General features: G+C 37.1%; 1 protein-coding gene across 2 annotated transcripts in view; it reads right to left on the bottom strand.

Moving 5' to 3' along the window:
• The window catches only part of RYK (receptor like tyrosine kinase), an 88605-nt gene that overhangs the window by 54965 nt on the left and 11924 nt on the right, over positions 1-21716 (bottom strand). For both annotated transcript variants that reach the window (XM_040636797.1, XM_040636798.1), the window contains exon 2: positions 2279-2400. In XM_040636797.1, coding sequence (XP_040492731.1) covers positions 2279-2400 — 122 coding nt within the window. The remainder of the gene's footprint in view (positions 1-2278; positions 2401-21716) is intronic.

Here is a 21716-nt window from a genome sequence, read left to right as displayed (position 1 = left end):
GAATCGAAGCTAAGTCAATTCGAATTGCATTACTGCAGCTGTATTTTAATGCCCGTATGTATATGTGTGTATAATGTGTATAATGTTTCTGTGACGTATGCTTGAATATATATATAGCTGATCCTTGAATAATACCGGTTTGAACTGCACAGGTCTAATTACATGGATTTTTGTTTTATAGTACAATATCACAAATGGATTTTCACTTATGATTTTCTTAACATTTTTTTTATCTAGCTTACTTTATCGTAAGAATTACAGTATATAATATATATAACATATAAAATATGCATTAATTGACCATTAGTAATTAAGTTTGGGGGGGAGTCAAAAGTTATACATGGATTTTCGACTACGGGGGGACATCAGTACCCCATAACCCCCACGTTATTCAAGGGTCAACTGCAATAATAATATGAATATATGGATGGTTATATAATCCTTTTTACTCATCTGATTAGCAAACAACTATGCTTAAAATATTTACTGTTAATAAGTGAATTAAAGAAATAAGCACCCCTATTCACTTGGTAAGGAATGCTGGTTCATTGGTACCATCTTGGGAGAGGGAAGGGAGAAATAATTTGGCAATGTCAACCAAAATTTTAAACATGCACACTCTGACCCTGGCATTTCACTACTCAGTGATAACTTACTACCCAAAAATAATACAAGTGCACAAAAATTTCTCAATGTATGTATATGTATACACATATACCTATATATACATACACACACATACATACACCCAAGTACACATTCACACACATATTTTTTGTTTCCACAGTCATCAATAACAAAGTAGAAACAGCAAGAAAAGATGAACTGCCAATTGTTTTTACTATCCCTGTACCATAGATTTTGCCTGGCAGATGAAGTGAAGGAAACTATCTCTAACAGTGAAAGGAAGCATTGTTTGAAATGCTATCAAAAATCCATGCGTAAATGAGGCACTTAAGAAATAATCATATATCATATATCCATACAATATCATGCTATAAAGCCATTAAGGAGAATGAGTTAAATCTATAAATAGAGAAATGGAAAGATGCCAAAATACAGTATCAAGGGGGAAAATATTGTACAATAGAGGTATGATAAAATATCCTTTTTGTTTAAAAAGATTTTTAAAAAATGAGTTTGAAGTATATCAAACTATAAACAATGATTACTTTGGGGTGTAGATCCACAAAGTCTCAATAGTTTTAAAAATAATTCTATTAATACTTGAACCTTCCTAATACTCATTACTGTTTTCTAAGTAGATAAAAAGATCTATATTAAAGTCATCAAATTTAAATGACTTTGCAACAAATATCAGAACAGACACCACTTTGTAATACTTAAAAAAAAAAAACTCGAAGAGATTTCAGTAGCAAAACTATTTTTATTTCCCAAATAAAATCCTATTCAGTTTATTATAATGCTAATAAAAGAAATTAAAGTTGATTGGAGGAGATCAGCCCCCACTCTTTGATCTATGAGAAAACTTACCATGTTCACGGACTTCCAGTCAGTCAGAGAAAATGTGAAGAATTTAGCAACAAGTAAGCCAGGCAAGAAGTCCCTTACAATTAAAGAAGCTTAGCCACAGCACACATGGGTGCCTGCGTCTGTTGTATTCCACTTTTACCATTTCTCCATAAATGGCAGAACTGTACCCATTCCATCAAACATGTCCAAAACTCCTATCTCATCAATTTCCCCATCCTCCACTCCTACCAGTTCACAGGAACAGCAGTCATTAGCAGATCCAACTGTCCCCTCTCCAAACTAGATCTACATCCCTGCTTGAAAAGCCTGAAAGGATGTACGTGTTCTGTCATTAGCTAGTCACATAAATGATGGCTACCTTCATTTTAAAGGACTTGAGAAAGTCTAACAACAGAATAGGCTAAAGAGGGGCACCTGGGTGGCTCAGTTGATTAAACATCTGCCTTCGGCTCAGGTCATGATCCCAGAGTCCTGGGATTGAGCCCCACATCAGGCTCCCTGCTCAGAGGGAAGCCTGCTTCTCCCTCTCCCTCTGCTGCTCCCCCTGCTTGTTCTCTCTTGTTCTCTGTCAAACAAATAAATAAAATCTTAAAAAAAGAGAGAGAGAGAGAGAGAATAAGCTAAAGATTTAAAACATAAATCTGAAAGACCCAGCACTGCTACAAGCCCACCACGCACAGACCCTTTTATACAGACGGCAGCCCATCCCTCAGATATAGCCCTTGCATCGGCCTCTGGGCCTGAGTGGTCCTGTCTTGGCATCTCTGGTTGACCACTCTCTTACCTTGGACTTTGCATGCCAAGTGAAGTGCAGGAAATTTGTCTCACTGGGTACTAACAGGTTAAAGGATAGAGCATAGTGACTAATAAGGTCATTTCTCACATAATAAAGTTCTGCATCAAGACCTAGAAAAAAAGAGAAAAAAGAATTAAACACCTAAAATGCACTCAAAATCATTAACCATCAGTATTTCAAATACTAGTAAGAGTGAAAATAATATGGATGTACAAATGTACATCATAAATGTCTCTCACATATGCTGTCTAATGAAGCAGGTAGGACACTGGGCTTCACTATCATCAGTAAAGAAGAACAACCCAGGACTCAAAATAATTAAGTAGTTATCCAACTAAACACAGGTATGCTAGATCCAGAACTCTGGAGCCACCCTTCTGAGTGGTCTTCTGAGGACCAACGTGACTTCCCTTTGGACACAGTCCTTCTCAGAGTAATGCCTACAAACAAGGGCCCCTTCTCCCCTATAAATTGATGGAGATTTAGGAAGAGAGATTCAAAATAGAAGGGAGAAAGACATGCAGTTTTGTGAAAACACTAGTTTGAGCTAAGGCCACAAGACCCGAGCCAGGGATGACCTCCCCTTCCTCATTGGCAAAGACATCCTGGCCACTCGCTCTGACAGTATTTACCATCATACACTCACATTAGCTGCCACATCAACACATGTCCTCTCCCCTACCTAGACTACAAAGGTGGAGAACACCAGATTTCTCCTCATGTTCTCAGGACACGTCTCTGCACAAAGCAGATGCTCAGTAAACACCTATTAAACAAGTCAGTTCTGCAGATAAAGCAGAAATAACTGAGACTACCTGAGAAATGGTGGAGAAGCAACTCCCAAGTTTCACTTACTCCCATATCACCTTTTCCATCAGGGCCACACCCAACCTCCAACACAGACCACATTCTCCAATTCTGTCATTCCCCTTCATCCTACCTGTACTTAACATTTTTCTTTAAAATTGATTGAATTTTTTAAAACAAAAATTTTAAAGACAAAATTTAATCACTATCTTGAGTGGAAAATTAGTAATTATTGTGAAAAAAAATACACGGTAGCAAAAAAAGTCACTTAAAAGGAAAACAAAGTATTGCTAAATTCTAGCTAAATACTGGTGCCTAGCAAGGCAGTGAGTGAGCTTGACTGAGCCCAGCTCACTACTTAGAAAAAAAAGGGAGGGGGGTATTAGCAAGTATTTGATATAAGTAAAGAATCAAATAGAAGCTTTCTCTATGAGGGGGAATGAACCACGAGAGACTATGGACTCTGGGAAACAAACTGACGGCTTCAGAGGGGAGGGGGTGGGGGATTGGAATAGGCCAGTGACAGGTATTAAGAAGGGCACATACTGCATGGAGCACTGGGTGTTATACGCAAACAATGAATCACGGAACACTACATCCAAAACTAGGGATGTACTGTATGGTGACTAATATAACATAATAAAAAATTATTATTTAAAAAAAACCTAATGATGTACTATATGTTGGCTAATTGAACATAATAAAAATAAAAAAAGAAAAAAGGAAAAAACTAAACCATAAAACACCAAGCTATAAAAAAAAAAAAAAGATGCTTTCTCTATGATAATCCAAAAGAACTGAATGAATAAAAGTAGGGTTACTAACCCGATCAAAATACCAATGACATTTTTCAAAGAACTGAAACAAACAGCCCTTAAATTTGTGTGGAACCAGAAAAGAACCCGAATCGCCAAGAAATTGCTGAAAAGGAAAAACAAAGCTGAGGAAGCGCTGTGCCCGGTTCAAGCTATACTACAAAGCTGTGATCACAAAGACAGCATGGTACTGGCACAAAAACAGACACACAGACCAATGGAACAGAATAGAGAACCCAGAAATGGACCCTCGGCTCTTTGGGCAACTAATCTTTGACAAAAGCAGGAAAACATCCAGTGGAAAAGACGAGTCTCTTCAATAAATGGGTGAGGTGGGGAGTGGACAGCTACATGCAAAAGAATGAAACCTGACCACTCTCTCACACCATACACACAAAGATAAACTCCAAATGGTTAGAAGAAGACCTCGATGTGAGACAGGAGTCCATCAAAATCCTAAGGGAGAACATGGCTGCAACCTCTTTGACATCAGCCACACTGGTTTTTGGGACACATCTCCAAAGGCAAGAGAAACAAAAGAAAAAAATGAAGCTTGTAGAACTTCATCAAGATCAAAAGCTTCTGCACAGCCAAGGAAACAGTCAAAAAACCTAAGAGGCAGCACACAGAATGGGAGAAGATATTTGCAAATGACACTACAGATAAAAGTCTAGTACCTAAGATCTACAAAGAACTTCTCAAACTCAATACATGGGAAACAAATAATCAAATAAAAAAATGGATAGAAGATATGATACACTTTTCCAATGAAGACATACAAATGGCTAACAGACACATGAAAAAATGTTCAAAATCATTAGCCATCAGGGAAATTCAAATCAAAACCACACGGAGATACCACCTTACACCAGTTAGAATGGCAAAAATTGACAAGGCAGGAAACAACAAATGTTGGAGAGGATGTGGAGAAAGGGGATCCCTCTTACACTGTTGGTGGGAATGCAAGTTGGTACAGCCACTTTGGAAAACAATGTGGAGGTCCCTTAAAAAGTTAAAAATTGAGCTACCCTATGATCCAGCCATTGCACTACTGGGTATTTACCCCAAAGATACAGACGTAGTGAAGAGAAGGGCCATATGCACCCCAATGTTCATAGCAGCATTGTCCACAATAGCTAAATTGTGGAAGGAGCCGAGATGCCCTTCATCAGATGACTGGATTAAGAAGATGTGGTCCATATATACAATGGAATATTACTCAGCCATCAGAAAGAACGATTATGCAACATTTGCAGCAACATGGATGGGACTGGAGGAGATTATGCTAAGTGAAATAAGTCAAGCAGAGAAAGACAATTATCATATGGTTTCACTCATTTATGGAACATAAGAAATAGGAAGATCGGTTGGAGAAGGAAGGGAAGAATGAAGGGGGGTAAACAGAAGGGGGAATGAACCATGAGAGACTGTGGCCTCTGGGAAACAAACTGAGGGCTTCAGAGGGGAGGGGGGTGGGGGATTGGGATAGGCCGGTGATGGGTATTTAGGAGGGCACATATTGCATGGTGCACTGGGTGTTATACGCATATAATGAATCATGGAACATTGCATCAAAAACTGGGGATGTACTGCATGGTGACTAATAAAACAAAATAAAAATTATTAAAAAAAAAAGCAGGGTTACTTTCTCTCAATTGATCTGCTGTTATTTAAAGTTGTGTCTAGGTGTCCCTCTAGTAATGCATGATATATATATTTCACATATTGGAGGGAAAGGGTACTGGGAGACCTAACAAAATGTAAATCTCATATTTACTGAGTCTATACTGTGAGCCTGAAACCTTACGGTATGCAGAGATCAAGATGGAGATGTCACAAACATAGTTGGAGACTAATATCATTTCAAAAACAAAAGATCAAAACAGATAAAAATTTAGTGTGGATATTCTGTAATCAGCTGGACTCCAAAAACATGACCTTTACTGCCCACCTGCATGTACCTATCGATCTTTATCCACATTTTTAAGCTCTTCTTTCCAGCTTATCTTTTAACTCAAGCAAAGAACCCCATGGGCACAGCATTCCAAGATGGAAACCAAAAATACCTCTCAAGCAAAAATAACAGCCCAGACGAAGCTCTGGCAGGCCCAGACCACCCAGACCTGTTTGAGCTCAAACCCCAACTCACACCTGCACAGACAGACCACTGAGTGACAGTTACTTTTACCTCATTATAATGCTAAAATCTTCCCCCCAGGAGGAGCACAAGCCTCATTAACATAATATGCAATGTACGTACAGGCCTGTTTCCTTAAGGCGCTTGCACAACTTTATGCTCACCTCTACGTAGAATGACAAAGATCCCCCTTCTTACTATTCACCCTAACCCTAAATAAAAGGAACCCATTCACTCTTGCTTGGGGAAACCCAGCTTTGGAAGTTATTCCCAGTGATCCTTGTTTGCTGCAAGTTTCCTTTATGTGACAGCTCCACCTGGTGTAGTCTCTCCCTCACCAAGGTGCGAACTCAAGTTACTTTGGTTACGATACTCTTTGAACAATATAATTATGGGACATGAAACAAGGGGGTTGTAGAGGCTCTTCTAAGCAACAGGTTTGAGGAATGGAAAGTTGGGCAAGGCAAAAGGGCTCACAGAGACCACGCAGCTGAAAGCACACAGGCTATTAAGCAACCCACCTCAAAATAGCCATAGGCCCTAACTGACCAATTACAAACGGGTACAGTTCCTCAGATTACCAAAAAGGGAAAATTCCATTTGTCCCCACACTCCCTTACTCTGCCCTCACCGCTGTGGCCCCTCACCACTGCCTAGAGGCAGATAGTTTCTCTTCTGCGGTCCTGCCCCACCGTTCCCTTGCAGTGTACTCAATAAACTTCTATCTCTTTTGTTCTGCCTTGGGTGAATTCTTTCAGTGACACCACCCCCCCCACCACCACCAGCCCCCACTCAATTAGGAACAATTGGTGGCCCCCCCATCCGATGAAGATTCATGGGGGTGTTAATCATGAGTTAGACCACACATTTTTAAAAAAATGGATTCTAACTAGACATAATACAGGCTACCTTCTCAATCAAATATTCTAATAAATAAATTAACTTATACATAACATAAGGACAAAGCCAAAAGATAATTATTTGAAAAGATTAAGTTAAACCCTTTGGAAAACTGATTAAGAAAAAAGAGAGAAAACACTATCAATATTAAGAATGAAGAGGAAACACTGCTACAAATCCTACAGATGTTAAAAAAATAGAATCTTAGTATGAACAACTCTATGACAATAAATTCAAGAAGTCAGATAAAATAGTAAAATCCTTGTAAAACACAATTTACCAAAACTGACAAGAAGTTAAAAATCCAAATAATAAAAATCTCCCCCCAAAGCTCTGGGTCCAGGTGAATTCTATCAAACATTTAAGGAAGATAAAATACCAATCTTGCATAAACTTTCAGAAAATAGTGAAAGAAACACTTCCTAACTCATTTTATAAAGTCAGCATCACAATGATATAAAAACCTGACAGAAACATGGTAAGAAAATTACAGATTGACATCCCTCATTAACATAGACCTAAAATTCCCCATAAAACATTAGCAAACTGAATCCAGCAATATACAAAAAGGATAATTACATCATGACTAAATGTATATGAAACGTTAACATTAAAAAGTCACTAATTTTAAAAAAATCACTAATTCACCACATTAAAGGAATAAAAGATAAAAACCTAGATCATCTCAGTAGATGCAGAAAAAGCACTTGGTAAAAATTAATGATAAAAACTGTCTACAAACTAGGAATAAACATAAACTTTCTCAGTCTGGTAAAGAGCATCCATAAAAAACCCTACAGCTAACATCATACTCATTGGTGAATTATTAAATTCTTATTTCTAAGATCAGAAACAAGGCAAGGATGTCTACTTCCATCACTTCTATTCAACCTTGAACTGGAGGTCCTAACCAATGTGTAAGAATAAGATAAAAAGCATAAAAGTTGGAGTGGATGAACTAAAACTGACAGATAGGATTATATGTGTAAAAAATACTATAAAGTCTATTAAAATACTACTAAAACCGATCAGTGAATTTAGCAAAGTCTCAGAACACAAGGCCATTATAAAAAACAAAAATGAATTGTATTTCTAAATATTAGCCACAACTGGAAAATATAATTTAAAATCAATACCATAACAAAAAACACCAGTACCTAGAAATAGATCTAACTAAAGATACATAAGACCTCTACTCTACACTAAAAACAAACATGGCTAAGAAAAATTAAAGATGACCTAAATAAGTAGAGATAGCATTCTTTTAGATAAGTCTCAATAGTCTTAAGACGTCAAGTTTCTCAAATTGATCTACAGATTTAAAGTAATCTAGTCAAAATCCCAACAGACTTTTTGAAAAAACAAATTAATTCTAAAATGAAATTGAGGGGCGCCTGGGTGGCACAGCGGTTAAACATCTGCCTTTGGCTCAGGGCGTGATCCCGGCGTTATGGGATTGAGCCCCACATCAGGCTCCTCCGCTATGAGCCTGCTTCTTCCTCTTCCACTCCCCCTGCTTGTGTTCCCTCTCTCGCTGGCTGTCTCTATCTCTGTCGAATAAATAAATAAAATCTTAAAAAAAATAAATAAATAAAAAATAAAAAAATAAAATGAAATTGAAATGCCAAAACGACCTTGAAAAAGAAAAAAACAATGTTAGAAGACTCGCATGACCTGATTTTACAACATGATTAAGAACTACAGTAATCAAGACGGTGTGGTACTAATAAAAAGACAGACGTATGAATGGAACAGAACAGAATCCAAAAAAACCCCTGCAAATATAGGTCCAATGGAATTTCAACAAATGTACTAAGGCAATTTAATTAATGTGATGCTAAGGCAACTGATAAAAGTAAAGGGAGAAAAATCTTGACCCTTATCTTACACATCACACAAAAACGGATTTGGGATAGATTATAAACCTAAATGTAAAAAATAACACTATAAAGTTTCTAAAAGAAAATGTAGTAAATATCCACACAACCTATGGAAAATAAAGATTTCTTAGACTGGTCACACAAAACATGAGCCAAAAGAGAAAAGAACAGATGAATTGGTCATCATCAAAATTAAAAACTTCTGCTCCTCAAAAGACATTGTTAAGAAAACGAAGTTCAAGTCAAAAACTAGGAGAAGATATTCACAGCATGACTTCTTAAAAAAAAGACTTGTTTCTAGAATATATAAAGATCTTCTACAAATCAAAAATAAAGAGATAATACAATAAATTGGGCAAAAGATGTGAACAGACATCTCATAAGAAAATATATGAAAATGGAAAATAAGTATATGAAAAGATGCCAAACATCATTAGTTATCAGAGAAGTACAAGTTAAAACAACAAGGTATCATTTCCACCTATAAGAATTACTAAAGGTTGGCAAGCATGTTGGAGCAACTGTATCTCTCACATTTTCCTGGGAGTATGAAAATGCTAAATTACTTTGGAAAACTGGCAGTTTTGTATAAAGTTAACATACACAGACCCTATGAACCCGTAGTTCCATTCCTAGGTCATTGCCCAAAGGAAACGAAAACATATGTCCACAAAAAAATTTATATGTGCATGTTGATAGCACTTTTATTCAGAAGAGCCAAAGCTGGAAATAATACAAAAGTCCATCACCAGATGAATGAACAACCAACTGTGGTATATTCATACAATAGAACACTATAGAGCAATGAAAATAAACCGTTGAGACTTTGTAACAAAAGGGATGAATCTCACTGACTACATGAGCAAAAGAAGCTATACATGAAAGACTACATACTATATAATTTCATTTATATAAAATTCTAAAGCAGACAGAACTAATTTATGGTGATAGAAATCAGATCAGTGTGGCTGCCTGGGAAAGGGGGTGGGAAAAAGATTGGTGAATTGATTGCAAAGGGGCACCAGGGAACTTCCAGGTAATAAAAATGTTCTATATCTAACTGGGGTAGTGTTTACATAGGTGTATGCATTTCTCAAAATTCAATGGATTGTACATTTAAAATATGCACATTTCATTGTATGTAAAGTTAACCTAAAATTTTCAAGAGAGGGAGAAAAAAGTCAACAGGTCTTACCTCTTTTTTCTAATCTCAGAAAGCGTGCATACCATAGTGTCACTAGCACTAAGGTAAAAAGTTTTAGAAAAAAATAATCTTAAGTGATCAACAACTTCCGAATTTAAACTTAAAACATCTTTCACAGGGAAATAAAGAACTCTGTTACTAATAAGTAACAGTTATAATGCTATTACTGGTAGTAGTAGTAATAACAATAATTAATAATAATAATAATAATAATAATGTATAAATATTTAAGTTTTCCAGACACAGTTCAAAGTATCAAAAACATCTATGGGTTCTGTAAATTCAACTCCCTATAAAGCCAGATGAAAAACAGCTATAAAAGCAGAAAAGAAATAAAAAACAATAAAGCAAACACATCCTCAAGCCATCCACGCAGTCTTTAATAATTTGTGATTTTAGTCCTACTAAAAATTCTCTGAGTTCTTACCTCTTATAAGACGAGACTGAAAGATATGGCCAATTCCCCTTCCAACATCCTAGGGTCATCTGTTCTCCCCAAATTGCTCAAGGTCTCTCCAGTTCTACAATTCAAACTCTAGACAGAAACTAAAGTTCCTAACTGGAAAACATTCTCTTTGAAGACACCAGAGCAATTTCTCCACAACACTCTAATAAAAGGATGAACAACAATTGGAGTCGTGCTAACTTTCTCAAGCTTCTAAAACCTATTTGGACCTCAACTTGTGCTGGCATGCCTATTACCCTCCATCCATGACCCCCCTCTCTTCAATGACTCTTTTCTATACCGTCATCCCCTAAAACCACTGTAACTTTCACCAACTTCCACCCCTTGAATCATAGCTGGCCCTGTAGAGCCTTGAAGGACCCATTCTCCCACCCTCAGTGGGCATTGCCCTGAATCTCTATAACCACTTCAGATGATTACTTAAGTATCCTTATCAAAAGTCCTGTTTCCTTTTGGATGTATACCATCAAACTATGCTACCTTCTAGTCTTCCCAGTATTTTAGCTACCTCATTCACTTAAGGACTCTGGAACCATTTTATAAAATTTCTATGCATCCTTATTCTCTGACTTATTATGGCTGGTTCCCAATGTCCTTGAGACCAACGCACTCTTCAACCTGTCCTTCAATGTTCCTTTTCTTCCTCAACTCCCAACAACCTTCACCTATACCAAAGCAACCCATTTCTATGGACAGCAGCAATATGTAAATTGTTCCACCTCCAAAATCTTGAACTGTAATATCTCAATAACTAGTAGCTCCTTAGTTCCTTCCCCTTATTGTTACAACAGCTGTTTTCTGAGCTCATAAGATCTCCAGCATCCAAAATCCTCTTGTTTCTCCCATTTTATTATACCAATCACTTCCTCATTTTATTCTTACTGGCCTCAACCCCAATTACTTCAATTACTTTCTTACTAGTACCCTCAACTTTCTCCCAACCAGCCTATGTAAGACATGCATACCCAACCCTAGAAAACAGCCAGTCTTGAACTGACTTGACTCCCCTACCTTCTGTCTTCTCTGGTGCTGTAACTGAATGCTGTATAACCCTGGATGAAGCCATTCTCACAAATGAGAGTCACTACAAAACCCTGTCTTCTCCCCTCAACAAATAAATTAATATCCATAAGCTACTGACAGTTTGGAGTCCTGTGATCCATATCTATAAACACCAAATGGCCACAAAAATAAATTGGAAATCTGAAATTTACTACTCTAGATTAAGGTATTTAAATTCTAATGTGATCCTTAAACAGAGTTGATGTTCTGCGACTATAGATTTTGAAAACATTTGTTTTGAAATAGACATTCTTTATTAACCAAGGTAGTTATCCCTAGTTTGAAAGATTTTTAACTTTTTTGAAGAAACCATTAAAATGAGATTCAAATTTTTGAGTCTGTTTTGTCATAAGACAGGTTCCTATAACACCAGTTAGCTTTTTAGTAGTTAGTAAATAAAATAACAATGCCACTATAACACAAAAGTTATGATGGTTCACATTTGAATTTTCCCAAAGGGAACTGAGTCAGGAAGTAAAAATTATAACTTTCTGTGGAAAAGAAAAAGACCCTCACTCGGGCTCAGCTACTGCCAGGCAGGAGCCCTCTCTGCCCTATTTTAAGAAAACTAAAAATGAACACCTGCACCCAGGGCTTCCCGCTCAGAGGAGCACAGCCAGCCTACACAGTTCCTGGAACACAGCAAGCTGTACTTCCTCTGGTGCCCACCTCTAAGGCAGCGCCACTGGCTTAGAAATCTCCTTACATCTGCACTATCTCAAGACCATGCAGGCCAGCGATTTTCATCCTATTACATTTTAATATCTTTTAACTTTCCTCTGAGGCAGCCTCAGCTGTGCTAAGTGGTTTGACTGGGCTGTCCAAGTTATCTCATAAGGTACCAATTGCGCTTTTGTTAGTACTTGGTTTGAAAACTGCAGAGGTCTTGAGTGGTCTGCCTTTAACATTATTTTTCCCATAAGTCCTATTATTTTTAGTGAACAGGCAATCCTGAAGGGTTTTTTTTTCTTAGGAATGCATTTGATGTTGTAACAGAAATGTTTATATTCTTTAACTGTAATACTGAATGTTAGGTATGTATAGCAAGCAAACAATTTGTGAATACATATCAAAGTTTTACAAATATTTATATTCTTTGTCCCAGTCATTCCACTTCTGAGAATCCACCCTAAGGAAATCAAATATAGATACAATTTTTTATGTATAAAGATATTAATCAAAATAATATTTAAAATTGAAGAAAAAAAATAAATGACCAGCAATAGAGCAGGAATCAATAAACTATAATACTGTACATCAATAACAGAAAATAATTTTCAAGACTTTGATTTCTTTGGAGAAGGAAAGAGGTGGTACCCCAAGCCATTACACCCCTTCAATCAAATCTCCCCCTGTTCATCTATGTGATATATTGAGCTTCCCCTTTGAGGACAGGTTTTAGTGACTAAAAAACACCAGGAAGTCATGAACAACACTGTTACATTTTAATAAACTGGGTTTTGCTTAGACTGCAACATAAAATAAAAACAGGAAAGATACAAACCATATACAGCACATTTTTAACAATGTCTGGCATCTAGAATACATCGTCCATGTAAGAAGTGTTCAATAAATGTTCAGAGAACTAAAGTTAAATGTATATGTATATGAATAATGTGGGCACCCCATTTCTCAGAAAAGAAGGGAAATATCAATAAGTATTAATAGTGGTTGATTATAAATGGTGGATTATGGATTTTTTTTATTGTATGCTTTCATTCTTTTTCTTTTCTTAAATTTCCTATGAAAGTTAAACTGGAAAAAAAAACTGGTTTTCAAAAAATGTTTAAAGAAATGCACATATATCTGCACCAATTCACTGAACAAAAATCTAGTTACTGCCTAAAGTGATCCATGAAGGTTAGTAAGAGCTAGAGAGAAAGCCCTCAAGCAATGAAATTCAACAAAAAACACATTGGCAAAGATAACATCTTTGATATAGTAATATTAGCATTAGTAATGACACATTACTAGTGACTAAAACACCTTCCTCTAACCTTCCCTTAAAACACCCAGGTATACCAAAGGGTAAGATCTGGCAAAGCACTAAGAACTGGAAAGAGAAAATCAAAGAATTTTCACATGCAACACTAACAATGGGGCTGAAATGAGAAGAAAATTCTTGGAATACCCATGCTCACTATCTGAATGACAATAATACGGGGAAACTCTGAACATGACAGGGAATGCAATAAAGCAATATTTTTCAGGGGAATAGCAAGCAGGCCAGGAATTCTACTCCCAGACAAATGTTCATCATATGTAAAGACAACAGATTCTGAGAAGGCCTCAGAAAATAGACCAATTATATATTCTTCCCCCCAAAAGTTACTCTAAAACATTCTGAGACATTAATAACAGTTTTATTTTTAACAGGAGATAAAGAAGCATTGTATACTGAGAAGAGGTAAAACTCATGACAAAAGTATTATAATCCTGAATTTTCACAGCTCCAAATCAAAATGTCAAGAGTTCCAAAATCCCCAAATATTAGAAATACAAAGAGAACGTTCCCCAAATATTAGAAATATGGAGAGAACCCAATATAAGTATAATCATGGTACAAGACTATTAGTCTATGACTGATATTAGATGTGGAGTACATAATTTATATATATATATATATAGCTATAATTAATATGATAGATATAGGTGCGCCTGGGTGGCTCAGCTGGTTAAGCATCTGCCTTCAGCTCAGGTCATGATCTCAGGGTCCTGGGATCGAGCCCCACGTTGGGCTCCCTGACTAGCAGGGAGCCGGCTTCTCCCTCTCCCTCTGCTGCTCCCCCTGCTTGTGCTCTCTCGCTCTGTCAAATAAATAAATAAAATCTTTAAAAAATTTTTTAAAATATGATATATAGACACATCAAGATAGCACTTTACAGGAAATTCAATTCTTTCAAAGCATCTGTAAGAGATTTACAAAAAGTGATCAGCCATAAGAAAAGCGCAATCAGTTTTTTAAAACAGAAAGTGCATAGGCCACAATCTGACCACAGGGCAAAGGGAAGGAGGCAGGGAGGGAGGGAAAACTTAACACTACAAATTTCGAAGTATTCTCTACCTCAAAAAGTTACCTATATTCTTAACCATTACATAAGAGTTCAACTACAGGGGCGCCTGGCTGGCTCAGTTGTTAAGCGTCTGCCTTAGGCTCAGGGCGTGATCCCAGGGTCCTGGGATCAAGCCCCACATAGGGCTCCCTGCTCCACTGGGAGCCTGCTTCTTCCTCTCTCACTCCCCCTGCTTGTGTTCCCTCTCTCTCTCTCTGTCAATAAATAAGTAAAATCTTTAAAAAAAAAAAAAAAAAAAAGGAGTTCAACTACATTAAAAAAAATGAGAATGTGGAAAAAATATTGGAAAGTTATTTACCAAAGATTACCATGGCATGGTTAAATAATGTATATTTTTCTTCTTTATGGTCTTATACACTTTCTAAATAACCTAAATAAGTACGTTTTTACCCTGATAATCAGAAACTACAATTAATAAAGTAAAAAGAATTTTCAACAAGCTGATTCTTTGGAAAAGATAAAATCTGTGGAGAACACCATGCTTTATTTTTTAATATACTCTTTCTCTTTCCTTCTCCACCATATGCTCACAAACATTTTTTTAAATTTTTTTTTTAATTTATTTGAGAGAGAGCAAGAGCAAGAATAGAGGAAGAGGGAGAAGGAGACTCCCCATGGAGCAAAGAGCCTGATGCAGGGTTCCATCCCAGAACCTGAGATCACGACCTGAGCCAAAGGGAGATGTTTAACTGACCCATTAGGGTTGTTGGAATCACCTGACTTCTATAAGATGATCCTTCATAACTTCATACCCTGACTTTTTATTTTCCTCCCTTTATCCCAAAGGATAAAGGGATAAAGGACTGAGCCACCCAGGCACCCCTCACAAAAAAAATTTTTTAAAGAAAAAGTAAAAGACAGGGGTGCCTGGGTGGCTTAGTTGGTTAAACATCTGCCTTCGCCTCAGGTCCTGGGACCCACATCGGGCTCCCTGCTCGATGGGCAGCCTGCTTCTCCCTCTCCACCGCTTGTGCTCTCTCTTGTGCATGCTCTCTCTCTCTCTCTCAAATAAATAAATAAAATCTTAAAAAAAAAAAAAACAAATGAGGATGGGATCTAAATAATTCTCTCTTTTCTAATTGCTACCAATTATTAGTTTGTCAAATACGACAATAGCCAATTAAATGCAGTCTCAAAGTAGGAGTAGCAGATGACAGGTGTTATTTTTGTCTGCAAGTGATGTGATAGGCTCCACAGACGTGAAGTAGGCAAAGGGGAATGGTTAGGCAACAAGGGAAACAATCTATTCAGTAATGCTTTATTGAGACACTCTGCAGAAACCCAGGAAATATATAACTCTTTAGGAGACTAGGACACAGAGCCCAGTTTCAGCAGAAGGGAGTGATTGACAAAGAAGGCTGGTGTGCCCTGGTGAGAAAAAAGGAAGTTCCAAGGGCTACGAAGTGGACCAAGTCTAAAATGGCCATTTCAGTTAAGTGTCTTATTTGGAAAAGAGACCTGGGAACTAGAACACCAGCATGGTCAAAGGAGTAATAGCTGAGAAAAAAATCAGGGCAGGTTTTAATATCCTTTGGGATAAAGGGAGGGAAATAAAAAGTCAGGGTATGAAGTTATGAAGGATCATCTTATAGAAGTCAGGTGATTCCAACAACCCTAATGGGTCAAAGATCATATAAGTAAATATCACTGACATCGAAAAGGAAGAGGATGAGGAGTCACTGTCTTGGGGCAAAACAATCAAAATAGGAAAGGAAGGATGTAATGCATGATAAAAACTGGTCCCTTAAAAACAATCCAAAAAAGGAAATTAAGAAAACAATTCCATTTACAAGAGCATCCAAAAGAATGAAGTACCTTACTATAAATACGAATAAAGGCTTAACAATGAAAACTATAAAACACTGCTGAAAGAAATTAAATTAGACCTAAATAAATGGAAAGTCATCCCATTTTCACGGATTGGAAGACTCACTATTGTTAAGGTGGTAATACTACCCAAAGGGATCTACCAGTACAAACTCTACCAAAATTATAACCTTTTTTTTTTTTTTGCAGAAATGGAAAAGCAAATTCTCAAATTAATTGCACATAGCTCCCAACAGCCAAAACAATCTTGAAAAAGAACATAGCTGAAGAATTCACAGTTTCTGATTTCAAAACTCACCACAAAGCCACAGAAACCAAAACAGTATGGTACCAACATAACAACAGACATGCAGACCCATGGAATAGAACTGAGAATCCAGAAATAAACCTATATATTTCTAGCCAACTGATTTTTTACAAGGATGCCAAGACCATTTAATGAGGAAGGAACAGCCTCTTCAATAGATTATGCTGGGACAACTAGATAACCACACACAACAGAATGAAATTAGACTCCTACCTCATACCATACATAAAAACAATTCAAAACAGATCAGCAGCAATATAAGACCTAAAACTATAAAACTCTTAGAAGAAAACATACGGGTAAATCTTTATGATCTTGAATTTGTCAATGGATTCTTCAATATGTCACTAAAAGCGTGAGCAACAGAAATAGATAAACTAGGCTTCATAAAAATTTAGAACTTCTGTGCATCAAAAGACATTATCAAGAAGGTGAAGATAACCTACAGAATGGAGGAAAATACTGCAAATTATGTGCCTGATAAAGGTCTAGTATCCATAATATATAAAGGATTTGCAACTCAACAACAAAAAAAAGACAACTCAAAATTAATAGGCAAGGGACTTGAGTAAACATTTCTTCAAAGAAGATACACAAATGGCCAACAAACATTTAAAAAGATCCTCAACATCATTAATCATTAGGGAAATGCAGATCGAAACCACAATGAGGTATCATTTCACACCCACTGGGAAAGCTTTAGTTAAAAAAAGAAAAAACAGGGGCGCCTGGGTGGCACAGCGGTTAAGCGTCTGCCTTCAGCTCAGGGCGTGATCCCGGCGTTCTGGGATCGAGTCCCACATCAGGCTCCTCCGCTATGAGCCTGCTTCTTCCTCTCCCACTCCCCCTGCTTGTGTTCCCTCTCTCACTGGCTGTCTCTATCTCTGTCAAATAAATAAATAAAATCTTTAAAAAAAAAAAAAAAGCAAACAGAAATAGGAAGTGTTAGCAAAGATGTGGAGAACTGAAACTTTAATACATTGCTGGTGGAAATGCAAAATGGTTCATCTCACAAACTGTGAGAAACAGTTTGGTGGTTCCTCAGGCTGGCTCAGTGAGTACAGCATGCAACTCTTGATCTCAGGGTTGTGAGTTCAAGATCCATGCTGGGCACAGAGCTTACTCAAAAAAAAAAAAAAAAAAAGGTTAAACATAGAACTACCATATAGCCCACAATACCACTTCTAGGTATATATCCAAAATTGAAGACACTTAGTGAAGTACATTTATACATGTTCATAGCAGCATTATTCATAATAGTAAAAATGTGAAAACAGCCCAAATGTCCATCAACAGATAAATGGATAAATGAATTTTGATATCTACATAGAATGGAATATTATTCAGGCACAGAAAGGAATGAAGTACTGATACATGCTATAATGTGGATGAACCTCCAAAACATTATGCTAAAAAAAAGAAGCCAGACACAAAAATCTCACATTGTATGATTCCATTTATACGAAATATCCAGAATAAATAAATCCATAGAGAGAGAATGCAAACTGGTGGTTCCCAGGGGCTACGGGGAGGTGAAGAAGAAGAGTGCTTAATGAGTCAGGAGTTTTTACTTTGGAGTAATAGAAATGTTTTGGAATAAGAAATGGTGGTTGCACAACGTAGTACATGTACTAAATGTCACTGAATTGTTCACTTTTAAATGGTTAGTTTTACGTTATATGAATTTCACTTCAACAAATTATTATTTTTAAAAAAGAAAAAAGAAAGAGCTGGCCTCTGCCCCCATAAATGGGGAGGGAGTATAATAAAATTGGCTTTCAGTGCCTAGAAAGAAATATGAGGAAACTATCACTTAAAAGAGAAAATCAGGTCTCAGTTAAGCTGAAGAGATAAAGAGATTATGAAAAGAGTCAGAGAGGACCTCAAAACCAAACTGTAACCCTGCAAGATAAAGTGAAAGGGCCAGCAGAAAAGAGAACAGAGCAGGCAAAGTAGAGTGGGTGGAGGGATACAGGGGGCTCTGCTGGCAGGTGGACAGAAGCAAGAGTGGACAGCCATAGACTGAAGAGACAGCATTTTGTTATTTGAATAAGTATAATTTTTCTGTTCTAACAAAGAACGAAAAACATTTCAGTTGTTCGATTACAATAACCAGACTTGAATTTTTCACTGCCAATTCCAGCAAAGTAGGAATGTTGCTCTTATTAGAAATTATGACATTTGGGGCGCCTGGGTGGCACAGCGGTTAAGCGTCTGCCTTCGGCTCAGGGCGTGATCCCAGCGTTATGGGATCGAGCCCCACATCGGGCTCCTCCTCTGGGAGCCTGCTTCTTCCTCTCCCACTCCCCCTGTTTGTGTTCCCTCTCTCGCTGGCTGTCTCTATCGCTGTTGAATAAATAAATAAAATCTTTAAAAAAAAAAAAGAAATTATGACATTTGTTCATAATTTTAAAGCAACCCAAATTCTAAGCCAAGATACCAAAGTTGTTCCCCAAAACTCAACTCTCATCAAGAAAATTTTATTTTTCCCTATATAACCTTAAGTCCAAACTTTTTTTTTTTTTTTTTAAGATTTGTCAAAGAGAGATAGAGCACAAGCAGGGGGAGTGGCAGGCAGAGGGAGAAGCAGGCGCCCCGCTGAGCAAGGAGCCCAATGCCGGACTCCATCCCAGGACCCTGGAATCATGACCTGAGCCAAAGGCAGACGCTTAACCGACTGAGCCACCCAGGCATCCCTTAAGTCCAAACTTTAATTCAAGGTCTGTGTCCTATGTGATCTGGCCTGTCTAGCTCAAGTTCAAATAATTCAATAGTTCAAAAAATTTTCCAAATGATTTTAAAAGTTAACTACTGGTTTCTCAAGGCCACAACAACAGCTGAATAGTGCCAATGAGGAAACCACCTCCCTTTATAAAAAGAGCTATCTTTAATAGCACTTAGCAAAATACATTCCAGGGAGCTGTTCACGCATCCGTCTTTCCTATTACCCTGTATACCTCACAAGCAGGGCTGGGGTCTTAGAATATTTGTAGCTATTCAAATGTTAGATGCATGAATGGCAGCCTGTTGATAAAAATCAACTACATCAAAGATGAATCTTAAGGGAAATGGTATTTTAAAGAAAAACGTCAGGAATCACTTAAGGCAGGAAAACAAAAGTGATGTCACGGAAACAGAATTAAAGCAGAGATTTTACAAGTAAGTAACTGAATGAACTTTGGCAATCAATTATTTAACCACTTTCTCTAGGCATCAATTTTCTCAACTATAAAACAAGAGAGTTAAACCAGATGATGTTAATGTCCCTCCCCAGCCACAAATATCTATTATTCTATGATATCATCTATGATTTCCAAATGTCAGCCAAACCTCTATTATATTCTATGATATCATCCAGTTTCTAAATGCTAGTCAAAACTTAAGTAAAAAATTTATTTAGTCAAGATAATATGAGTACAGTGTAGTACCTGAGCCAGAGGAAAAAAAGCCAACATCACTGACTATGTATAAAACCACTAAATACTCTGTATTTTAATCAATGCTAAAAGAAAATAAATAAGGCGATCTTATTTCAAATATTCCAGGTTTATGGAAACTAATAAGCTGAAATAGACACAATAAAATAATTTGTCCATCAGGATCTAATAAATCTAGCTATAGTCAAATTATAACTAAGAAAATTAGCTGAGACCTAATATTTAAGTACATCATAAGAAAAGGAATTTACAAATATTAAGACTATAGGAAAGGGGCATCCTTTCCTCATAATTATAAAAGAAAAAGTACATAAATCTTCAATCTCTGTAACTGTTTAAACCATAATCTTACAGATTAAACAAGATTTTTCATGTAATCCTCTACCAATTCGCCATTTTCCTCCAGTCTTTCTCCTACAACCTTAAGCATCTCCATAGAACTCAATTGAGAGCATATACATGTACACACAGACAGTATAAAAAGAATAAAACTGAGCTTTGAAGAGAAAAACGGTATGCCTGTCAATAGAAGACAATAATAAATATGCCCCCTTCCTCCACTCCCTTCCTCCAGGCGGCCTCGTCTCCTGCCTAAAACTGGCCTCCTCGAAGGAAAGGCAAGCAGGGACACCCTCTTGGTCCCTGAGAGGTATAGCTAAGGAGTCAACTTCAAGGGAGGAAATCCTGGTCCTCCCAAGGAAAAGCCAGGCATCTACAATCACAAAGCATCTTTCCTTACTTTGCCACTTCAGGAAGAAAACACGATAATGTGGTCAAAATCAATAGTTTACTTAAAAACAATCCACTGAAGTGGCTATTTGTTGCCACTGATTTAACAGATCAGGAGGCTACAGGGTGCAAAGATCCATTTACTGAGCATCTCTCCTCCCCTATCCTCCAGAGATTACATTTCAGAAAGTAGCTTTCAATGTAATTCCATGATCTCTGACAATGGAAGCCCAAAGCTATCCATCATAAATACTGTCTTAGGTTTATCTCTCTAGTACCTGTGATGATATCACCTGTGTGGAATCAAAGGTAGAGTAAGGTCACTTTTGATTTCAAATGGATGACTCAAATGGTGACTGTCACCTCCCCCATCTGAAAATACTATATAGTAGATGGATAAGAAATTGTAAAGAGAGCTAGACACTAAAATAGAAGATGAAGGAACAGGACTTGGGGTCTAATCAACATATTTGTCACCTTAAAAAAATCCATAAAAGAATGTCCCCAATGATGTGCTTTGTGCCACAATTGCAGAGATGATAAAAGTGCTTCCCAAATCCTATTCAAGGAAAACAAGTGACAAAAACAACCCATATCTCCAGCACTAGAGCATAACACATGAAGCATGCCCTGTCATACTGCTATAATGTTCGAGTATCTGGTCAAAAGATACTCTGGAAAATAATTTGTCATTGGCTCCTGTCCTGTTCGAAAAAGAAAATAATCTGCCCAGCTCAAACACGCATTGCAGGTACAGCTCTGTAACAGAGAGGGAATAAAT

This window comes from Ursus maritimus, unplaced genomic scaffold (assembly GCF_017311325.1).
Source record: "Ursus maritimus isolate PB19 unplaced genomic scaffold, ASM1731132v1 scaffold_20, whole genome shotgun sequence".
Lineage (NCBI taxonomy): Eukaryota > Metazoa > Chordata > Mammalia > Carnivora > Ursidae > Ursus > Ursus maritimus.
The sequence above is the reverse complement of the archived record's forward strand: the minus strand, read 5'-3'. Positions and strand labels throughout refer to the sequence as shown.